Genomic DNA, 25,028 nt, shown 5'->3' with positions numbered 1-25,028 from the left:
CAGTTACAATGCAGAGGATGGACCCAGTATCTGTGTGAACTACGAGAAATAGGCTGGAAACAAACAGTTTGACACAAAACAAAGTTCATATTGAATTCTACACCATTTGGAACAAACATGCCATTACAAACAAACATACGCGACACATCAACTGGATCCTGCGTGCCAAAAGCAACAGCAAACAATTTGCACCATCATTTGGGGCCAATCTTCCTAGAGGAGCAGACATTCGGAATAAAGCAGGCCTTACAAACCACAGAAAAGTGACAAAAGGGTCCGCCGGGGCGTTTAAGTAGAACTCTACCAAGTAAATGACATCAGGGGGCAGATACTTGCCATTTATCCTAATCCCTTTTAGCTGGGTGAAACTTCTAACTTGTAAAGGCTGGAAAAACTGCCTAAGGTCAAAAAAAGCAATTTCCACAGAAAGGCTAAAACGCCAGAAAAAACTCCAGAAAAAAAAACAACGCCAAAACGCAGGAAAATGCAGTGGCAGTTTTCTTGGCGTTTTTCATCAAGAAAAAAAAACGCAGGACAAAAACCCAAGTGGAAACCTAGCCTTAATATGTTAAAATGAATACGCATACATTATATATGTGTACGTGTATCCTTTTGGTCTGTTCTTCAGTTATTTCTCATGAAACATATCCTGGAATGTGATACACTTACCAAACCGCTCAGTGCCGGCTTGGCGACCCCCACCATGCATATGTATGGCAACCACCCTCGATTGATTTCAATGGGAGTGCTTGAAGCAGCCAATAATTGGGGAGAATCCTCACACCATGGAGGTGGCGAGGAGCTGCAGCTTCTCCTTAACTACTTTATTTTCTTTACATTTTGAAGAATGCATTTCAACATACTCAAAAAGTATTGTTAATTAATATGCATTATTTTTCATCAATGACATTGACCCTTTAATGTCAATTAGGTATCCTACAATCCCTTACAGCACTAGCTACACTAGGCAGGGCTTGCCGTCTGCTTCCACACTAGGGAAGTTTTCTCTTTGCCGGTACAATTTTCATTATTGGGTGCTTCATGTGGTTTGGGGATATTTGGTAAATTGAAGTATTTCAGCCTGCTTACAAGTATCTAGGGCTGCAACAGCTAATCGATAATGAAAATCGTTGCCAACGAATTTCATTATCGATTAGTTGAATCGATTTTTATCGATTATAAAATGAGGGTTTTTTCAGAGCAAACGCTCTGAAAAATACCCCATATTATATAATCCGTTTCAGTGACTCACAGCAGCAGCAGCTCCTACTTACCAGCCCCTCCCTGTAATCACTGTGACAACTGGCCCCGCCCCCTTCCTTCTCCCAGAAGGCATGGCTGTGACACTCATCTAACTAAGTATAAAATTAATATTTGGGCTGCTGAAAGTTAGGGGAGGTGGGGGTTAATTTAGGGGCAGTTATGGTTAATGGGGTGTTTGGGGTTAATTTGAGGCAGTTGTGGTTAATGGGGTGTTTAGAGGATGTTATGGTTGATGGGCAGGGGAGGGCTGGCAGCCTAAGGCCTGGGGGGCAAGTCTAGTCAACTGGCCCATTGCACCATCAAAGCGGCTGCGAGCGACATTGAAAGCGGCCGTCGTGCGGCAGTCACTCCACCAGCGCCTAACGAAATTAAAGTGGCCGGTGTGCACGCACCGCATGCCTCAGCTCTTCATCACAGCCCTTTTAAGACGTGGGAAGAGGAGCTGAGGCATGGCCGTTGGGTCTGACTGCCGCATGATGCAGGGGCGTACCTAGAGTATTTGGCACCTGTGGCAGACCCTGTATGTGGCACCCCCCCACACACACTTTAAAACTGCATAGTTTCTATGGTTAGGCAAACATTGACAGGGGTACAGCATATTTGTTATCATTATATGCTTAGGGATTACGCGGTACCACCGTCAATGTGTGCCTATACATTGAGCCAGACACTGACAACCCCTATCACTATATACTAAGCCAAACATTGATGTGGTGTAGGCTTACCACTTTAGCGACTGGCATAGTATATAGTAGGGATGCACCGAAATGAAAATTCTGGACTGAAACTAAAAATTCAGCATTCACTTGTCCAAAACTGAAAAAAAAAACAAAAAAAAAAACAACTTTAAAATACTTTATTAAAAGTAACACCAAAATTAGACAAAAAAATCATACACACACACATATATAACAACAATCACAATCCTATCATGCCCAGGTTCTAGCATGTGCTGGCTGACTTAGCATGATAGGAGTGTGATTGCTGTTTGCAATTTATATATATATATATATATATATATATTAATACTGTCATTGAATTATTCTGTCCAATAAAAGTGTTAACACACCGAAGTTGGACCAAAAAATAATTTATAACAGCAATCACACTCCTATCATGCCTAGGCAGCCACTACATGCTGGAATCTGGGCATGAAAGGAATGTGATTACGGACTCCCTATGCCAAGCTATCCCCCAACACGTACACATCCATGCTATCTGGAACCCTCATTCACAAACATTCAGCATAACACCCATCACTCTCACACACTTACATTCAGCATAACACCCATCACTCTCACACACTTACATTCAGCATAACACCCATCACTCTCACACACTTACATTCAGCATAACACCCATCACTCTCACACACTTACATTCAGCATAACACCCATCACTCTCACACACTTACATTCAGCATTACACCCATCACTCTCACACACTTACTAATCCACTCTCTCCTACCTTTTCTTCTTTCACTCTCACTTTTCCTCCTCCTCCTCTTCTTCTTCTACTTCTTGTCCTTCCGGTGTACTGAGCGCGGAAGACGGTGGGCGTGGCTTCAGTGTTGTGCGCCGGGATTTCACATCAAGTCCCGGCGCACAGCCACAGTTGCCGCGCGCATCGTTTCTGGAGGCGTGCCGGCATGGTGGCACCCCTCAGATGAGCGGCAGCCGGGGCGGACCACCCCCCCCCCGCCCGCCAGGTACGCATGACGGCCGCATTCAATCCTGCTCGCGGCCGCTTAGTTTTTAACTTTGCGGCCGCAGCCACATTGAATGCTCGTCTGCCGGTCGTCCGTCCGGCCCACCGGCCCGGATTTAGGGCGGCCTGCCCCCCGGCCCAGCCCGCCCCTGTTGATGGGGTCTTTAGAGTTAATTTAGGGGATGCTGTGGTTAATGGGGTGTTTAGGGTTAATTTAGGGTAGTTGTGTTTGATGGGGTCTTTAGAGTTAATTTAGGGGTAGTTATGGTTAATGGGGTGTTTAGGGTTAATTTAATGAGGACTGAGGGTTAATTTAATTAATTTAATAAAGTTAACTTAAGGCGCAGTTAGAGGTAAAGGGGGCAGACTAAGGGGAATCTAAATCCTGGGGGCAGTGAAGATTAACCCAGTACTTATTTATAAAAGTATGGTGTCAGTGTGATGCGAACGGGTCTGTGATTCTATGAGGGGACTATGAGATATCTGGGGGGTATAAGGTATATCTGGGGAGAACGGAGAGACATATCTGGGGGTATAAGGCATATACGGTATATAAGGCATATGTGGGGAGGGCAGCGTGGCATGTCTGGGGAGGATGGAGTGGTGTATCAGGGGGTATAAGGCATATCAGGCACAGTGGCATATTGTGGGGGTAGAGTAGAGTGGCATTATTATGAAAATAATCGTTAGTTGCAGCCCTACAAGAATCAAGCTTTGAATACGGTGTACTTGTTGGCTTTGTTTCTTAATGAACTGATAGTTTAAGTGTGTACCATTTTCTTTTTTCCTTTACCCCCACCCCAAATGTAATAAATGTACGAAAAAAAAAAAGTTGACAGTAGTAGCCTTAACTAAGGAATAGAAAAATTGCAAACCATGCACAACCTGAAATGGAATAGAATCCCTGGAAGCTTAAACAGGATGATCTCCTTGGATTCTATTAATTTATCTGTATGTATTATGAAAAGACAACAATGTAATGATGTGGAAGCCATAAGAAGAAAAAAAAATAAAATGTTTTTTCTTAAAATATAATCATGTAACAGTTGTAACATCAATTGTTTGTGATTCTTGTACTAAACTGAAAATATCTTATACGGGCAGACCATTTAATTTGCGGAAAGCACTACGTTCTTTTGAAGCTTACCAAACCTCACCTTCCACGTATTATGGATGAATAAAACACGAGAAATAACGTTGGCGCTCAATCCCACTGCTAACCAGACGGGGGGGAAGGGAGATACATGTTTCCAAGAAACTGTACTAAAACATTTTTGAATATTATTAAAGAGACATTTTAGATCGGTTGGTCAGGAAAATGAAATCCACATAGGGTCGCTAGACAGGTCATTAAAAGAAGGTCATGTATGAGACCTACATGCAGCAATCCAGTATTTGACCATCTAGCAGTACATAAGATGTATACATGGAATCGACCGAATACTGGCTAACATAACACTTGTGAGTTACACGATCCACGCAAGACAAAAAGGAAGTTAGCAGGCCCACCAGACACGGTTACCTGCTTAGAATTCTTCTTATCATCACCACTCTTTTTGTCATTCCTTCTAGATGCTTCAAATGTAGATGGATCAATAGAAAAGAGACACTCTGTCCACTTCCCGTACAGACAACACAGTTTCTTTTTGCTATACAAAAATAAAACACAACCAGCCATATGATAATCTCTAAAGGTCAGTCCACATCCCCCACACAGATATCACAGATCTCTCAGTCGGGAAACCACTAAACACTAACTTTGTAGACGTTATTGTATTAGCATTGGATTAATGTCACCGATTAATTCAAATCATGCAGGTTCTTCTAATGGCAGAAACCTCTTACATTACTTCTGTGTCTACTGTCACATTTTGCTAGGAAACATCTTCAGGGACAACCCCACAATTATACCAGATTTGAGATGCCCTAAATTCTCACATATACTATTTACAGGCAAGGCGTTCGGACTTCTCTGAAGCTACGTGATCACGTACAGGGTTTGCAGTAAAGCACAGATTTCTTACATACGGAAATTGGCTTGAAGACAACAAATAGAATACACAGCTTTCCATTGCCGCCAGCTTTTTGTGAAGCCTTACTTACCTCAGAATATGTGGTCCGAATGTGCAAAATAAAAGCTATAGGGTGCAGCCTGTACATTACCAAGAGTTCTACCACCATAAACAAGTAAACCAGCGTAGCCTCTTTTTAACAATCCTTCCATTTATACTTCGCCCATCAGAAAGATTACAAGTTGTCTTCTATATGGCACTAGACAGGCAAAAACCACTGCCCTATACGATAATATACTAAACTATATCTAAAGTGGAACTTTGTACATCATGAACAATGGCGTCAAGAAATACGCCTTGAAGTAAAGTATACTAAAGTGGGCTAAAGTATACTAAAAACTCTACTAAGAGCAAAAGCTTGGAACGGTAAGAAGCACTGTATATATAACCCTTATAACCAAAAGGGGGAGACTACATACACTGCCTTGTAAATGTTTATTACCATATCATAGTTCCAGACTAAACCCAACATCCTGATAAATTGACTTTTGCATGTAATTAAAGTTAACTCTTTATTTTGAGAAAACAGTACCCCCTCCCAGCATAAACTTAACGGAAAACTTAAAAAAAACAAATGCCTCAAAAAAAATGGAAGCCATTTGATCCATTACCTTTTATCTTGAATGTACCCTTCCACTTTGTGCAATTCTTTTCCAAACAGGCCACAAGGTTTAAAATTTAAAATGCACTTTTCACCTGTTCTGTAAAAACAATAAATAAACATCAGGTATGTTTTGATTGATCCCATCGGTTCTGACTTGAAAGCGGCACACGGCTCTATAGTCGTGCCACGTGTATACGTTCCTGCCTGCATTTATTAGCTATGATGAAACGGTGATCCAGAAGCCAAGTAAATAGGAATCAATGAGCCTGATTTCTGAACCTTAAAACTCACAATATCTATGTATTCAAACCCGACTAAAAACTTTGTAATTGGTCTCTCGCAATACATCTCTATATGAAACAGAGCAAGAAATACTTTTTACCCTGCCATCAAATGCCTTGTGTTGCCCTTGCCTTATGGTGTTAACAGTATTAAAATGTGTTTTTTGTGAATTGTTACCTACTTGTGATTGGTTATTTCCATATTACCATACTGCTCGATCCACAGTTTACCCACTATAATATTATGTACGCAGCAAGTTGGGTTTGTCCATGTATAAGATTCATTGTGCCTGTAAAAGAAAATTAAAAAAAATAATATTCAAAGGCATCAGTATTCAGAGGTAGAATAATAATGTAATAATAATAATAATAAATGTAAGAATAGTGAATAATGTTAAACTAAATATTTAAAAAAATAAAAAGTGACAGATAAGTCTGCAGAACCAATGAACAAGAACCTAATATGTATACATATATAACATCCAAAGTATTTATCAAGCATTAATAATCTGAACACATACTTCACACAATTACTGAAGCGTGGTGTTGTTGTTCATTGTACTTCAAAGGACAAGAATTAAATTATAAATGTGTCAATATTAATCTTTACACATGTATACTTTAACCACCTTTAAAATATTACAGCTCAGTACAAGAACATGCACGCAGCCCATGGCATTTTCTAAAATAATATATGGGTGCTACAAGCAGCCATGCAAAGAACACTAACAGAGGCTAGCTACCGTTTTATTTTCCATCTAATTTTGGAGATATTACTGGGTTTTCTAATTGTAATTGATGGCTTGGTGAGTTTGGACAGCCATTTACAAGATTTTGGGAATACTGCGCTATTGCTGCCTAGGCCCGTAAGAAAGGGCTCACTTTGCTGATCACTTTTGCACATTTTTTTAAAAAGAAGTTTGTAATAATTAAAATTAGTAAATGAAAGTTTGGTATGAAATGCCTCAAAAAATGTTCATTTGATTTTTTTAAATCAAGCATCGTTTGTGGAACTTGGGATTGTTAAACATTCCATCACAAAGAGCAGGCGAGTTCAACGTTTACATTGTGGGATATTTCAGAGTTATTCTCAAAATGTATACTGAAAATTAAAAAGGTTACTCACTTGGGAAGTTCCAAAGTTATTATTCCTTTGGGCTCAGCTTCCACACTCTTCCCCCAGAACTTCAGTTTGGGGTAAACAGACCCATGAAACACAAAGTCCTTAGTAGTCCCTTCTGCATGGAATGCACTAATTGGTGGGTGATGGCTAACTTGTTCTGAAATGAGTCTAAACCCAAGGTCCTCACTATAAAAAGATACAAAAAAAAAAACAATATAAACATCCTTCTGACAACATTGGCTGAATTAACATATTTAACATGAAGCACAGTATTACATGCACTCCAAAATGACGTTCCTACCGAACTAATTCATATGTTTCACCGAGCAGAGGATTGAATGGTTTTCCTGTACGCTCCCACTGTGAAGCAACAGCTGAGACGGCAAAAGCGGCTACACACTGCAACAAACAAACACGTCATGCAAAATGGATAAAACCTTAGGTAAGAAAACATATAAAGCGAGTCATTTTTCTACTGTACAGATAATTCAAGTTTCAGTACAGTAGGAGGCTGAAACAATTTAGAAGCAGTACCTCTCGAAACCTTGATATTGGCGGTGATGCGGTGTTCTCTGTACTTGGTTATTAAAATCCTATTCCTACAAGTACTTGACCATAAAAATAACCCAGCATCTCACCAATAGTTATTCGAGCAGACAACGCTACCAGTAGCTAAAACAATTATCTAATGCAAACTATTTTTGTAGGAATATTGAATTGAATGGCTGTATAAAAGTGAAAATAAGTTTATAAATCTTCACAATTACTTTTTGTTCACATAAAAAGTTAAGATATCCCCCATATTACTTATTTCTATTGCTAACTCTCAGCCACGCTTTTCGGAGTTCTATAGGTCGGGGCAGAGGATACCCATATCTCATATAAATCAATATTCTGCTACAATGCGCCATCACGCGCGTGGCGCTCTATGGACCCTTCATACCTGCATTCTCTCAACTGTATCCTGACACAGGTTTGCTTTGTGGATGAGGTACGTATGCTCCATATATTCAGAGAGTCGCTGTAGAAAGCTTAGTGGCTCATTAAAAATAACCGGCATCGTGATCTTTGACAATTCCTGTTTTTAAAAAAAATAACAAAAACAATTATGTTTTGTTCAAGCGTAATAGTTACACAATTAAAGGACATATAGGAATTATCATGTAACTAAGATCTCCCTCCCACCACACGCACACTCAGCCCTTTCATCACTGCTTGTCTTCATTCTCAGGTCTTCAGGCAGGACCCACGGTGGCATAGCAATGCTTTATTGCATGTTGTTGGTTTGTTCGCATAATGGAGACTCAGAATTCACAGTCCAGCAAACCGAGTCCCCACAATACACCGATCAAGAGAAAAACAGAAGTCAAAGTATATAACTCTTGCTTCTCATCTGATCCACCAGGCCAAGGTTTGGTAAGGTGCAGTTGCCTGGACTTGAGGCACATTAGAAATGGCTAACCCTGTGGCCCTTAATGTTACTCGCTGTACTGAATTTTTCAGTAACAATAGTATTAATGTTCATTTGTTAATCGGTTTCAAATCTTTGGTAAATTTATATCGGACACAGACATGTAGAATACAGCTGCATGAGCCATGATACAGAATTCTGATTTAGGCTTTCCATTGCCATTGTTATGGTCTAAATTATGTTTAAAATGTGTGCCATTTTCACCCTTCTCCTTAACTAGAAGGAACTAGGCTATTCTATCAAATGAATAGCATGATTTGGAATCTAGTGATTCAGTGGCTGCAGGATCCATAAAATAAAAAACGCAAACAGTTAATACATATGGGAAACGTCAGATTTGATTAAAATCAGTCAGATTTGATTTTGGTTCATTTGAATGCAGATTGCAAGGGGTAGGCTTACCATTCCAATGCATTTTCTTAAAATACTCCAAATACTAAAATCATTTCTGGAAAACATTGGCGAAGGCAAGCTTGTTCTGGAAAAATGAAAGGAAAAAAAAAATATTAAACCCTCAACTAGCCGTCTAAAAATACACACTGTCTTTAGAATTATTGAATTATGCATAAAGTCTGCTAATACGTTCCAGTACATTCCAGTGTATTAGACTTGTAAAGGTGTTATGCAGCCGTTTAATCTGTTTACATGATAGTTGACACTCCTGCTCTGTAGAAGGATATATTTTATGATCATGGTAAAACGCTAGCACTGCCAACACTACACGTAATTCTAGTGACCCCCATTAGTTGGTGTGAGTGGGGTATCTTAGCCCATATAGTCCCCCAATTGAAACATTCTTACAATGCCCATGCCCCTCACTAAACATTTTATATCTCACGACGTGTATTCTTTTCTAAATTAATGCCTCAGATTCACAAGGATCACAAAGACGATAAGAATCACCAGATGTTTAGGTCAGTCTCAGTCTTGTCATTTGCACATCATGCTGAAGCGTCAAAGAAGAAATCAATCATGTTTCTTGCAACGATTCCCATAGTCTGAGAAACGCTCACACATTATTTAAGAATCCAACGTAATCCCCTTGCAGAGATTGGGTGATCGTGGGGGATTCTGGTATGTTATGAGCCATGGTCTTAAAAGGGCTGCCATTAAAGATCCTCTGTAAGCCGTATAAGGCTCCGCGCACGGGGGTAGAACCTGAATGCACAGGAGACACGTGGGATCTCCTAGCTTTCGATGGTTGGGGAACCCTGAAGAAGTGTTGCTAATTTATACTGATAAGAAACGTAAAGTCAGCTACATACATATTCTTATTAGCACCATGTAAGAGAAAGTTATAATAGTGTTTCCCCCATGAAAAGAGTAACTACAGCACTTTGAATGCTTTTGCATGAAGTACAGATAAATAAAATGGACTGTTTCTTCAATATATCAATCAAGGTTTTTCTTTTTTTTCCCCATTTATACTGAGCGGACCCCTCAAACATGTACATAGAATCCTTGGTCTGAGTTCAACACTAAAGCTTACAGTCAAGCAGGCAGAGTTTACCAGTACATAATGACCAAAAGGATCAATCTAAGCAAACACGCCATTATTATATAAATGATCTAAAAGAGGGATGGGTTACACCCTCCTAACCAACACAACTCTCAAAGTTTAGCTGGGTATGCTGGGAGTTTTCACAACAGCCTGCTGTCTGATTTAATATATCAGATAGAAGTTTGGACTCCTGGGCTAATAAACAGTTTAATACACAATCCCAGCACACTGCATAAATGATAAACATCTCAAACACATACATAGATTTCCCCAAAACATCTAAATAGAACGGTCTCCAAGCAGAAACGGCAGAGGCCAATACAGTGAGCGTATCTAAAACAGGCATGGATCAAGATCAAGGACTTGGGTCCGAACCTTTACATCAGGAAAAACAGACTGGCTAGATCGGCCAAGTGGTTTTCATCTGACACTAAATTGTATATTTCTATGCGCTTACCACAGCCACATAATAACGGATGTTACATTTATACGCACGCACACTTACCTGAAGAAGATACCTAGATAGTTTGCCAATAAAAGGCATCATGTTTACCAAAATGTGTTCTCTTTCGATGCTTAACACAGTACAACTCAATACCGTTATTCCTAAACGGACATAAATGTGCTTAAAAGACCACTCAAACTGTGATGAATTGGTAAATGAGGACTTGGTTCATGTTTACAGCCTAACCGCAGAGAGCCGAGTTTAACCCCTTAAGGACCGGGCTCATTTTTCGTTTTGTACCCTGTGGGACCGAGGCTGTTTTAATACTTTTGTGGTGCTTGTGTTCAGCTGTAATTTTCTCCTCAACCATTTAGTGTACCCACATAAGTTATATATTGTTTTTTTCAGGACAAGATGGGCTTTCTTCAGATACCATTATTTTGATCGTATCATCTTATTTACTATAAAAAAAATTAAAAAAACACGGTGAAAAATTGAAAAAAAACACATTTTATGACTTATTTGAAAAATCTTTTACTCACCTAAAAAAGCAAGTAAAAAAACTAGCTAAATAGATTCTACTACTTGTCCTGAGTTTAGAAATACCCAATGTTTTTATGTTTTTTGGCTGTTTTTTGTAAGTTATAGGGCAATAAGTACAAGCAGCGTTTTAGGATTTCCAAATCTTTTTTAACAAATCTGGTCAGTCTGCCTCCATCTCCTCTTTGGAATATCTTTGAAGCCGGTTAACTCAATTTAACCCATTCAAACCATATATTTTTGAAAACTAGACACCCCAGGGTATTCCAAATGCTGTTATTTTAACCCTTTCCATGCACCAATTATACAACTACACTTTGTCAAACTTTGTAATAGTAATTTTTTTTCACACAAATTGTACTTTAGTTATAGATATACAGGTCCTGGTATATGCCACTGTCAAACAACACCCCAATGTGTGTTCAGGAACATCTCCTGAGTGCAGTGATACCCGACATGCATGGATTTGTCGTGTTGTTTGAGATTTAAAATGCCACATTTGGGAAGTGCGCTTTTTTTGTCCATTTTGGAAAGTCTGTACCTATGCCCTATCTTTGAGCTCAGCCACTCCAATTTACCCCATCAGCCATTTTTTTATATTAGACACCCCTTGGGTATTTGAAGTGCGTTTATTTTAACTCTTTGTTGAGATTTTTGAGAAATTTTAGCACTTGCTCAAAATAATAAACTTTATTTTTTTTTATATATTTTTTTTTTTTTTACACATTTTGCTGGATGGTTCATCTAGTGACATCACTGCATAATTATTTTTAAATGTTAGCACTTTTAATTTTTTCCATATTTTTTTTTTTTATATTTTACTAATCACATTGTGATTAGAAAGCTTGGCTCCATTGACTTGCATGGTTGAATGCAGTACCTGTATTCAACCTGCAAGTGGAGCCAGAGTTCTCTAGACCATCTAGCAAACTTTAAAAACTTGTTTGTTTCTTTTACAGGGCGGCCGCCATCTTGTTGATGGCGAAGAACACCGGCAGTTGTAAGTGTTTGGTGTCGCTGGATGCCTCCTGATCGAGGCATTCCAGCGACACCATTTAAGTTTAGGAGGCGATCGTTGATCGCGTCCTAAACGCTTTTAAAACGGGCGTCCGCCGCCATACAATGTATGGCGGTTGTTGACGCCTCGGGGAGGGGCCAGACATGGCCCCCGATGCCGATCTCGGCGTTACTGAATGCCTCGACATCGAGGCATTACAGTAACGTCGTTTAAGCGAAGAAAGTGATCGTTGATCACTTTCTAAGCTTATTTTACTTTTTGACGGTTCAGGACCGTCAAAGGTCATTTAGTGACCTTCGTGTCATGACGGTCCTGAACCGGCAAAGGTCGCGAAGGGGTTAAGCACTTTCTTACCAGACTCAAAGCTGCGTAACTTCGAGGGAACCCATTCCTCACAACACACGTGCAGCAAAATTTACTATCCAAATGAAAAAGAAAAAAAAATAATATTTCACGCTATCAACAAACTGATTTCTACAATAAAATACCAAGTTTTAGTTTCCCCCTTTTGCTAGTCAACTAAATCCTCATCTAATTGCCAACGCAAAAGTCTCTAATCATAAGCTTCCAGATACTTAATGCTTAAGTTCACTGGACCTCCTCTCTAATCAGTAATAAAGGTCACTGCAGATGTAAGCCAATCCTATTGCACAGTAACTGTATGTAACGCGAGCAGAGTGGAAAATGCAGGGACTATTACATTAACCTCGCTCCTCCTCGTTTGTCATTCATGGGATCTAGTGCGATGGCAGATGTTCGGCACACCTTTTAACCTCGTCACTGTAGCTTCTTAAGGGTCCCCTCTGAAATTTAAAGGTTACCTCCAGTGATAATGTATAATACTACAGATATCTAAAAAAGATGGGCTGAATGTTTATAAAAACTAATTTACTGAGCAGGAATGGAGAAAGTAAAATAGACAATCAATTTACCTATAAAATGTATAGCAAATAAGATTTTAGTGACAAAAATCCACATTCCCTCAAGTTGGGCTAAAATGTAAAATATGTACAACACAAGGAAGAGATCGGTCTCGTTATGTTAGGCACTATTGCACTTACCAAGCAAAAAGTAGCTTTTACAGTTTAATGGCGCATTATGAACAAGATTTCTAGTATTTTGGAAGGCCCAACCTAAAATATATCAGGTCATGTAAAACATTTCTTAATTGGCAATTTTTCAGGGAATAATTGTCATGTTGTTACCAATGAAACTAAAGAGCTTTTGAAAAGTTTGTGTGTTGCTTCTATGTCAATAACCACACCAAGGTTTATTTGCAGAACAGTACCCTTAAGCAAGAATTTTGGGGTTCCTTCTTGGGCTGATCCAGAACAACAAAGAAGGATGAAGTTTGATATTTCCTATACATTATGCAGGGCCACCTCAACACTATTTGCAGGATAACATCTCTAAAGGATCTTAGACACAGACGTACAAGTGTGTTCAAAGTTGTGGGTTTCAAGAGAGTTTAAAGTGTTTACAATGCAAGCCCTCTGAAATGGCCCTGTATAACTCAGTTATACACATCCAGAATATGAAAGCCAGACTCAATTACAACCCAAGCAAACAAACAAATGCATGATACTGTATTTGCTTGATTATAAGACAAGTTTTTTTCAGAGAAAATGCTAAGAAAAATACCCCTTGTCTTATAATCAGACCTTAAATAGTTGGCCTGACTGTAAGACGAAGATCCAGATCCCCCGCAGCGCTGCAGGGGTCCTGGAGCCTCCTCTCTGGTATCCTCCACTACTGCCAGCACATCCTCTGGGGGCTTCTATGACGGAGCACTGGTGTGACACGACTTTCCAGTGCTCCACCATAGAAGCCCCGGTAGCAACAGACGTTGTCTGCATGATACGCACAGACAACCTCCGCTGCTGCCGCCACTTTCGCCGGGGCTTCTATGAGCACCAGAAGGTCACGTCACTGAACTAACGGGCAGCAGAGGTTGTCTACGCGCATTGCGCAGACGTCCACCGACTGCCCTCACTACACACCAGGGAGTTTGAAGTACGAGGAAAGAGTCTGGGGAAGCACTGGTAAGAGGGTGGGGGCAGAGTGGCATATAGGGGGTTAAAAGGGATTTCAGGGGGGGCAGAGAGGCATATACGGACTTAAAAGGCATATCTGGGGGCCAGAGTGGTATATAGGCAGGTATAATGCATATCTGAGGGGGCAGAGTGGTATATAGGCAGGTATAAGGGGGGGCAGGTTAGCAAGCTCTGGGGCAGATGTACATAACTGGGGAGGGGGCAGGTTGGCAAATAAAAGGAAAGAAAAAAATTCATAATTTTTCTTGAATATGGAAAAAATTGTTTACTAGTAAAACATTTTTCCTATAGGGTAGTTTTATTTAGGCTTTTTCCTAAATTAATATAAATTTTTTTTGGGGGGGGGGGTTGTCTTATAATTGAGCAAATATGGTAATATAAATATAAAACAGGATAAATCTAAATATCCAGATAGACCGCATTGAATATTTAACATTATATATAAACCCTTAGTTAATGTACATTGAATTGGGAAAAAAAAAAAAAAAAAAAAAAAAAAAAAAAAACTTTCAGTAAGTTTGCTACTTCCCTTGGTTCTGACTTGAGACACACAATATGTTTTCCGACAAGAACAGTTTGACTTCCGATCCCAGGGAACACAGAGGACATGAAACTAAATGCATTTTCCTTAAATCATAAATCGCACGTAAGCCTCAACTGAAAGCACGGAGACAGCCTGACCATGGTATCAACAGTGGAGATAGCATACTAGAGGATATCCTTTAGTATATTTCAGGCATACGTTAAAAAATATAGCATTTGTTTTATTACTGTTTTTTTTTTTTTTTCTTTTCTTTCTAAATACATCAGATACAATAGTGATCCCATTTAAAGGAGGTATTATGGTTGCATTCCGTTATGCAAACTGTATCAATTCACCTTGAAATTGATTTCATATTAAACATTACTCAATGTTTAATAGAGAACATTAATGTGTAAAAAACACAAGAGGTTGGCTGCAAAGAATTTCTGAAATGTTAAACAGGTACATTTAAAATAACAGAAATTACTTCAACTGTCTGGCATGATAAAGAGAGAAGTTCCTTGGGGGGGGCACCTGTATATTTTGACATAATGTGTTATCTTGCAGATTTTAACCAATTCCATTTTGATGTGACAACTAACTCTGCGTAGACTGCATATTTTGACCAATTCTGATACAGCCGAGGTGCTGTAAACTGCCTGCCATGCGATTCTCTGTGTATATATATATTTGCGTATGTTTGCTCTCTCTCTGACTGCGTCTGTCACATGCTTTTAAGCCTCTCTTTCTCGCTCGCAATGTTAATGGGGAAGACGTGTATAATCAACCAGTAACCCACTGTTTAATGAAAGAAAAAAAATTGTGTCTGCCTTGTATACTCAGTCTCTGTCTCTCCTATATATACCTATTTCATTCAATTTCTCAAAAAGGGGGCACTCACCAAGTCTTAGTACATTTTGTTTTCCTAGGTTGTAGAACATGAGCCCTACTATTTGATGATATCATATCTGTCGGAAGTTGCAATGGGGGATTTTGTTTTTGCGCAATCTGCAACTGATGAAAACAGACCCCTTGGGCCAGTTTGAGATATCATAGAAGACACAATAGCCATCAAACCCGCACTTCACATGTAGCGTGTAAACTAGCGTCAGCTAGCTATGGGATAAACAACCATTACCACTTAAAGCTGCAACTAGAAGTGACCGGCTGCAGATTACGGCAGCCGTAGCCCCAAAAATACCTAAATCTAGTAAGCCATGAGTTCTGGCTTTCAAACATAGTTGGTCACTGTTATTATTCTGTCAATATAGAAAGCACAGCAGCATTATTATTCAGTACAAGTGTACAAGGGTATGTGGTCCAAGCACAGATGACTATATTACCAAATAAAAGAAGGGGGCCTCAAAAATGCCCACCTTTGTGTACAGCTGGTCTGCAAACACACACTACTGCTCCTAAGACCTTCAGACATTGGAGAACAGTGGTGTGCATTTCATACTCCTGCTATCACTTTTCAGGTCATGGTGTAAAAAGTAAACATACTCCAGAACAACATTTAAAACCTGGTACCAAAAAGGCTCCTAGAACATGAACTGCCCACAATCAGCATACATGGAGCTGCTTTCTTTAAAACATAGAACCTCATCTCCGACTTGGCGATAGAACCATTAATTCCATCAACACAAACAGTGTAAGGGATCAGGTGACTGGAAACTAAAAAAGGAATAGGAGATACATTATTTATTCATGCTTAATTACACAAAAGGAATGAGCAAACCAAGAGATATCTCATTTAGAGAGTTCTCAAACCAAGTTACAGAAGAACACCATGATGGTGCAGCAAATGGCATCATAACATGGAAAGAATTGGCCCATTGATTATCTGTGAAAATGCCAGAGTAGAGAAAAGTCACGTCTATGTTTGAAATTATTACAAGAATAAAGGTGAAGGTGAAATAGGTTGATTGCACTAATCCTTAGAAATGAATGCCAAAAATATTCCCATTGAGATTCATTTTACCTTCCTTGGTCAAAACTAGCTTGCCATGAAGGCATTAGCTTTCATCTGGATCATTGCAATGTAAGGACAGACTTCAATCCACATAACTACAGAATGGACCAGTCAGAAAAGATTATACAAATTGATGCTGTTTTTGCTATTAAGCCAAACCATCGATTTATTGAGAATGGGAATGCAGCAACGTACCAGTGCACGGTTTTATGCTATGGTGATATAGTTAACTAGTATATGTAATGTGGATATATATATATATATTTTTAAACTGGTCAGTTTTGAGCTCAAGTTGCACTCTTTTGGGTTTTTAAACCATGCTGGGATTTGACGAATTTGATTAAGCCATAGGAAGAAGAAACCATTATGAAAAATGCCTTAGTTTGTCCATATATGCGATACAACCCCTTATTTATTGGAGGTCAAGGAATAGTTCACATTTAGACAGTTACAAAAAGGACAACAAAGGAGAACTTGGATTAAGTGACCCAAACGGGTTGTTCTACTATAGAAGTAGTACAGGGCATCTCCTTCTTTACATGGTTTCATTTATAATTGCATTTGGAACACATTGACATGTGATCTGTACTAATGGCTGATGCATAACATTAATATATTTTGCTAAGGAAATGCTTTGAAAATTTAAATGCGTAACTTGTATTTGAAGAACACAAGAGCCTGCAGACTTTGTCTCAAGACTTATTAACATGCTGATTATTATCACTGAACGTGGACGGGGAATCATTCTGCCAATTAGTAGTTTAAGTGCATTCTATATGTCCTTTCACAGTATAGATTATTTTAACACAGGCATCTAGAGGTCCTCTTTACCCCACATGGTACACAATACCCCTTTGTTTTTCATGTTTTAACTCTTTATCTGCCAGACTGGTGAGCACACATTTTTATGAGGCTATCATATGTTGCAGCGCTGTACGAAGGAGAAGTACAACCTACGACAAACCCCACATGGCATTTATTAACACCACACTAATCCTGACACGAATGGTGTTTTATACAACAGCCACATTTCACATACTTTAAGCGTTTTAACGGGTGCCATTCTCACCTCAAGATTTGCTTTTTCCTTGATATTCTGTTGCTGACATTAAGATACAGTTTTCCGGTTTCTGGCTGGCCTTTTAACAATTAAAAGCTGGCCAAGTATTCAGGCTCGTAAATGTAGAATGACTGAAACGTTACTTGGTGGTAACCCCTGCTCGGTATTTTTTCCACCCAGTAAAAAAAAAAAAAAAAAAAAACAACCCTCAACTGAGCATTGGGTGTTTTCAGGCATTACTTAATCACTCTGTTCCAGCTTGAAATGAAATATGTATGAACAAAACCAAGCAAGCTGGATATTAACCAATAAGTAAAAAAATCTACTATTTTGTACTAACAACTGACATAACTAATTTCAGTACTAGAGGGAGAAAGCCACTCCAAGGGTTAAATAAAGTCATGTGCACTTTACACAACAGTGTATTCTACTTTATTTCACACACAAAAAAAGCTACACTCCATAAACCAGGTGTTGTACCTGCGCTGCACAAAGGGTTAAACACAAGATAAATCCCCATACTTCTGTGCCGTGATGTGCATATAAAGAGAACGAGTATCAAAGGCTCACCTGTGTTTTTTGATGCCATTGGAAGTAGACTCCCCTTCTCCACTCTTCTTCTCGCCAGACATGCTGCCTTCCTTAACGTAGCTTAAATCCAAACTGTCTTCTGGAGAAGAGTTTGTAACCGTCTCGAATCCGCTCAAAGACTTCTCAGACTCCGAATCTACAAAGATGAATGCTGGTGTTAGTGAAACACTCCAAGCCCCAGTCCTCGTAGCAACAACTGAAGGCTTCTCACATGCATGGAATGCTGAAACTTGAGTAGGCTACTTTGTTCTCTTGACAGGATCCATTCTCTAACAGATGCGTGTTGCACGGGCTCTTTACAAGTTACACATAAACAACTTACCATAACCCATTTTTAGGTTACATAGCAACATTTTAAAATAAAATTATTTTTTTTTCCCCTTTAACATATATGGTGTATTATTACACTGTATTCATAAAGTAGTCACATTTTGTATTCATTGTGCCATTTGTTAACAAAATTGTGGATATTTTAAACAATATTGATAACCAGGGCAAAAGGGGCCTGGGGGATTCAAGGTGGGATACATGCGACAAAACTTGCAGGGGCCAAGGCCACAGTTTCTTTTTTTACACTGAAAAGGAAGCCTTGAAATAAGAAATCCTGTGGCATGGTTACCACATAGTAACCTTTTTTGGGGGTTAAAACCACTCAAAAGGAAAAATCTAGAAGATTTATTTATTTTTTTAAACTAAACAAAGGCCATTTTGAGCACATGGAAACTTGTGTGAATGTGTTCATGGCACCTTGAAAGCAAGAGGTGGTAAGTTTATCTAGTGAAGTGAAGCTGAATGTACAATATGAAGGATGACAATAGAACATACACCGTGGATGTGGATTCTGGGGGAAACGGCGTTAAGTGCTTGCAAGTCCAACTCACATATTTAGAGACTACAAATCCACTCAAACCCAATGGTTGCTCTCAATTAGGCGCTCTACCTAATCAATGCAAATTGTAGGATGCAAGGCTGACTCGGCGACCTGCTCCTGTGTAGAGTTCCTACAGAAAACACTGCTACAACATGAAGCTATGTGATATTACCCTGAAAATCCCCACATTATACTGGTATTCCAAAATACTATAAAAAACTATAGGGCTGCAACTAACGATTATTTTAATAATCGATTAGTTGGCCGATTATTTTTTCGATTAATCGATTAATCGGATAAAAAAAAACTATGCAAATTTTTCGTTTATTTAAAATAATTTAATGAACTGGATGTTAAAAAACAACTTAAAATTTACATTAACATTCTTATTTTGTTATGATGTAATAAAAAACTATATTTTCAAAGTACAAGAACCCAAACACAATATTTATGAAACAAAATAACCCCAAACATTCTGAAAAGAGGTGGACTATTACTGTTCAAGAAACTTTGCCCCAGCCCTGGCACTTTGCACCCAGCCCTGGCACTTTGCACCCAGCACTTTGCCCCAGCCCTGGCACTTTGCACCCAGCACTTTGCACCCAGAACTTTGTGCCCAGCCCTGGCACTTTGCGCCCAGCCCTGGCACTTTTCGCCCAGCCCTGGCACTTTGCGCCCAGCACTTTGCCTCAGCCCCGGCACTTTGCACCCAGCACTTTGCACCCAGCCCTGGCACTTTGCACCCAGCCCTGGCACTTTGCACCCAGCACTTTGCACTGTGCCCCTGCACCCAGTCTCCAACTCTGCCCTGCACCCAGCCCTGCCCCCACACTCACACCCTGCCCCCACACTCACACCCTGCACCCACACTCACACCCTGCACCCACACCCAGTCTCCCACTCTGCCCTGCACCCACACTCACACCCTGCATCCCCTTCCGGAGGTAAGTATTCTTCATGTCTGTGCGAACCGCTCTGTGCGAATGGAGCCACTCGCACAGAGCGAACCGCTCTGTGCGAATGGAGCCACTCGCACAGAGCGAACCGCTCTGTGCGAATGGAGCCACTCGCACAGAGCGAACCACTCTGTGAGAATGGAGCCACTCGCACAGAGCGATTCGCACAGACATGAAGAATACTTACCTCCGGAACGCGTCACGTAACTAAAAGAAGGCGGAGACTGCAGAAGCGGGGAACGCTCGTGGAGGTAAGTAAACAACGAATCGATCACTCGATTAATCGATAACGGAAATCGTTGACAACGATTTCCGTTATCGATTATTATCGATTTTATCGATTCGTTGTTTCAGCCCTAAAAAACTATGTAAGAAAAGTTCTTATTGACTCCACAAGCTTCCATTTAAAGAAATCCTATCAAAAGAATGTTCTATCATTCAACAAAATCGCTTCTGCATTGTTGTCCCATTCTAGTCATTTTTTGGTCTACTATGTTTTCTACTTTGGCTTTGATCTATGTACAGCATGTAGTTATCATCATCATGTATTAATCATCATCTCCCAACCTTCTTCTCTTGACTAGAATGAAGCTGAACTTAAAGATGGTTGATTTGTTCAGGATGTAGACTGGCAAAAAAACAACAACTACTTTATGAAGCAAAAAGTGGTGCAGAAACCAGGTTAAAGAATGCATATTAAAGCACTTACTTCATTGGTCAGGCTGAAGGAGACACTATACTGTCCCTTTAATTTCCTACATAAATTAAGCTCCTTTTGTTGGTTTGTTTTGATGATTCTGTTCAGAGGACTCTGATTGATGCAAGTTTGATAGCAGCTAAATATCAAGCTTAGTTTCTTATTTAAATAGAAACTTATTACAAAAGTAAAGGTTGTTGCATACATGCAGTGTTGCAACACTTATCTAAACCAGCACTTTTCTGAAATGTCTGCACACGCACATTTACTCATATATCATCATCACAAGACAGACTTGTGCTAGTGATCAGGATCTTAAGAGAGTATTGAAGAAGCCTAAAGTATCCATCGTCTGATCATATTTAAACATTACATTTTTTTTTTTATTGAGGTAATGGAAACATCTGCATCTATACCAGGGTGTGGGGGCTTTGAATCCAGTTTCAGGGTATCAGGGTTAATATGTTAACTTGCAGGGTCACTCAGTCTTCACCTACAATGGTAGAGTTGGCTCATAGAAGAGTTCCGGGGGCTCGATAAAGCCGCCCACATGCATGCATAGAATGCGTTCCTCTTGATTTCAATAGAAGAGCTTTTCTTCACGCATACAAAACACGACCAGGGGAGAGGATGGAGAACTAAAAGTAGTGAAGCTGTGTTTTTCACCATACATACAAAATAATTCATCAAAAACTTGATGCTGCGGAAGGCTAGTTCATATCTGCACATGTCCTCCAGGCATAAAATATATTCAAACGAGGAATCTGCTACTTGAAAGGAACCCAAACTGTCAGACGGCAAGCTCACAGTCATTTTTGATGAATTATAAGTATGGATGTGAAAGTGAAACTTGGGTAAAGGGAGTAGTTACAGCCAAATCCCAGAGAAGCTACAAAATATAGCATAAAAAAAAATAAATAAATAAAATATATATATATATTATCCATGCATTTTGTGATAACACAAAGATAGCACCCTATGCCGACGGTTCTTGTTGATATCTGTAAGTCACTGATATATAATACTCAATTCTAGCAGCTTTAGGAGAAGGAGCAGAGATGTGGGAGGAAAGGTCAAGACATGGAATAATTATATTTGTTATACTGCTTTCACCCCACATGACAAGATAAACTGGATTCCAACACACAAAAACAGTGCAGTTCAAACACATCCATTTCATGGTGACATTGGTACGGCACACTTTAAAAGGCTCTCCAGAACATGCCGCCATCAAAGCAATGAATTTTACATGGTCCTGTGCGTGTGCATTTGACATATCTGTCTTACACAACCTGGTCTTATAAATCTTGAGTGTTCCAGCAAACAAACAAATACACATTTTTATTTACAGCAAAAAATCAAACTACATGAATCTCTGAAGGTTAAACAATCCTGTGATGTTCATATTATTGTGGTATGGAGAAAAAAATAAATTAAAAAAAATAATATATATATATATTTTTATATCATCAATATTATAATCAAAGACTGGCAAACATGGGCTTATGAACACCTCGTATACATTTGGTGGTATTAGAGGAATCTATTTCTACCCATAAAAAGGATTGATCTAAAAGGATTGTACCTGTCAAATTTCACAGACCTAGTTATACTGAACGAAATAAGGCAGGAATTGAAGGAACTAAGACATAATGCATAGTCGGGTTATTTAACACGTGTTAACTGAATGCCACGCAAACCAAATCACAGAATTTGCCCTTGGTAAGAATTTGTTAAAGGTCAACACACTGGAGTAACGTTTGCTTTCAGACTAAAGTTGCAGAAGGACCGCATAAATATGAAAGGTTTACTAGATAAGTTCCAGCGGTCCATTGTAGTTAAATGGGCCATTAGCATTCAAATTAAAAACAATATACAATTTTAATAAAACAGAGGTCAAATGCTACCCGGTGTTTGCAAAAAGTCATGTTTCTACAAAGGCTTCAATATCTCAATTGCCTCTCAAAAGAAAATTCTGTCCACTTCACATTAAGACCACATTTAAAAAAACTTAAAAAAAACCCAAAAAACAACATTATGCGCATATATACACACACATTTTATTTTTTTTTTATTTTTCTTGTGTGTTTCAGTAAGAAAATGTTAACTGAAATGTTGAGTGCCTTGCAGAAATAGATGTTTAGCGATGCACTTAGTCCCTGAACAACAAAACGGTAATAAACCCCCCTTTAAATATACAGTTTCTACCACATCACCCTCCCCTTCTCTTTTCCAAGCCACATTCACTCTTTCACAAAATCCAGTGACGGACCTCCTGTGTAAAAGAAACAGTTAAACCAGCAATCAGACATTGGCCGGTACCTGAGACAGCATCATAGAACTCATCTTCGCTGAGAATACTGTGGTGAGGAGGGCTTCCTTTAACCAAAGACTGTTCCAACTCGTGGTGCTCAGTAGCCAAAGTCTGTAAAGCCTCTGATAAGATCTTATTTTTCTCTTGCTCGTGTTCTAGTCTAACATTTCTTGCCTAAAAACGGATAAAGAACATTCTTGCTCAGTACCTGCAAGGAAAAGGCACATGACGATGCTAATTCACTACGCACACACAAAAAAGCAAGCAATATTAATATACAAACATATAGGAAACGGAAAAGAAATTGGTCCAGAGACACAATTTGAAGATCAATATTTACACATACAGAAAAAAAACCAGAAAAGTATATATAATTTATATAACAATATACAGACAAATAGGCATTACACTCTTAATTTGGAAAGCATCTTCCCAAATATCTGACATTCATATTCTTGTTCATACAAAGCCACCCTTAAGCTTAGGGCCACCCAAGTGATAACATACAGGCATTAGTCTGGACTACCCATTGGCAATGCACATGAGACACAAAATCTGGGCTTTTGGAACCATTACTTTATTTTTGTTACTCCGCTATATACAACCAGAGGGAGATGGTGTGCTTGGGTAGAGACATTTACCAATGGAGACGGTAGTGGCAGGAACAGGTGGCCATAAAACTACGATGAAAGGTAGGTAGGAGCTTCGACATTGAGAGGGTGGAACCAGAGAAGAAGCCCGTCTGATCGCCCCTGTAATTATTAGATCTCCCAAAACATACATGAACAGATGTCTCACGGTTCTGTTTATATCTTTAATTCCCCCCGTAAACAGAGGAGCAAGATTATTTTAGTCAATCCTAACAACCGCATTCACACTTTTTTTTATCACCTTTAACAATACGCATTACTTGCTAAAAAGGAGTAATTTGTCGTTACTTTATATTCAGAAAGTCAGGTAAACATGGGCCATCCCATGAAGGGTTAAATGTGTTAACAGGCCAGTGAGTGACAGGATTGTGAGTTTGTACTGTGTGCGGTTTATTACTGGACATGACCCCAGGGCGAGACTTGAAACCTCAGCACACAGGTTTGCTACGTTTAATAAAAAATTTAAAAAAAATAAAAAAAAAATACAAAATTGAATGCTTTCACATGAACTGAGAAGCCATAAAGTGTAATTTTCTTGTACAATATCTAGGAGCCAGTCATGGTTTTCAGAGACACCCCCGTTTCCTGGCAGGAACATTTATATCATGTATCGCACATATCTTGATGACTGGACATATAAAGTGTCTTTCCTTAATAAAAAAAATAAATATTATTCTGCTGTTATGGCAACATATTTCAGCATCCTAACGCTTCTGCGTGAATATGAATGAGGGACATTTGAACATGATCGCTAACAGCATTCGATACTTTACACACAAGAATGGTATTTCAAAGTTATAAGAATTATATATTCATCAAAGCATGACACCCGTACAAGCCAACACCCACATGAACATAAGCTATTTTCTTTTAACGCAATTTTTTTTCTCTCTTTAGGTTGTTGAAACGTAATTTCATTTGCATAGGAAAAATGGACTGAAAACCGCTCATGTGGCAAAGATATAATGAGCTTTGTTTGGAAGTATAGCTTGCTGCTTATTTTGGATTTACAGTGACCCACGGGGCTGATACAGCAGCAGTTTTGCTTTGCCTGTGTGAGAGATGTTTTTTTGTGTTTAGACAATGGAGCATGGACCATTTTTGCTATATGTACAATGACACCAAGATATTTGCTATTAAAAGTATACTCCAGCTATCATATGCACTTAAATTCATGATAGCTGCATGGCCTTTAAAATTTTCTTGGTGCGCCTCTGGCAAGTCTATGGGTTGCTCCCACCCCTATATATACCCCCCTGCTGCTATATGCTACACAAGGGGGTGTTCTCCTGAACAAAACGTCCCTGCACCTCCC

At 39.2% G+C, this 25,028-nt stretch overlaps 1 protein-coding gene across 3 annotated transcripts in view; it reads right to left on the bottom strand.

The window, feature by feature from the left end:
- LOC149287818 (oxysterol-binding protein-related protein 1-like) overlaps positions 1–25,028 on the bottom strand; it is a 42,377-nt gene that overhangs the window by 2,251 nt on the left and 15,098 nt on the right. Inside the window, exons 15-23 of one of the 3 annotated variants that reach the window (XM_089492379.1) lie at positions 23,072–23,237; positions 18,205–18,361; positions 8,924–8,999; positions 7,994–8,128; positions 7,352–7,449; positions 7,054–7,236; positions 6,110–6,217; positions 5,654–5,743; positions 4,493–4,619 (exon numbers count right to left, since the gene is read on the bottom strand). In XM_089492379.1, the coding sequence (XP_089348505.1) occupies positions 4,493–4,619; positions 5,654–5,743; positions 6,110–6,217; positions 7,054–7,236; positions 7,352–7,449; positions 7,994–8,128; positions 8,924–8,999; positions 18,205–18,361; positions 23,072–23,237 (1,140 nt within the window). Of the gene's footprint in view, positions 1–763; positions 778–4,486; positions 4,620–5,653; positions 5,744–6,109; positions 6,218–7,053; positions 7,237–7,351; positions 7,450–7,993; positions 8,129–8,923; positions 9,000–18,204; positions 18,362–23,071; positions 23,238–25,028 lie in introns of those variants that run through there. The other 2 variants (XM_089492381.1, XM_089492380.1) reach the window with 2 other exon arrangements.

This window comes from Sceloporus occidentalis, unplaced genomic scaffold, assembly GCF_023333645.1.
Source record: "Sceloporus occidentalis isolate IW3139 unplaced genomic scaffold, rSceOcc1.0.p SCAF_56, whole genome shotgun sequence".
Lineage (NCBI taxonomy): Eukaryota > Metazoa > Chordata > Lepidosauria > Squamata > Phrynosomatidae > Sceloporus > Sceloporus occidentalis.
This window is presented reverse-complemented; position numbering and strand designations above follow the sequence as displayed.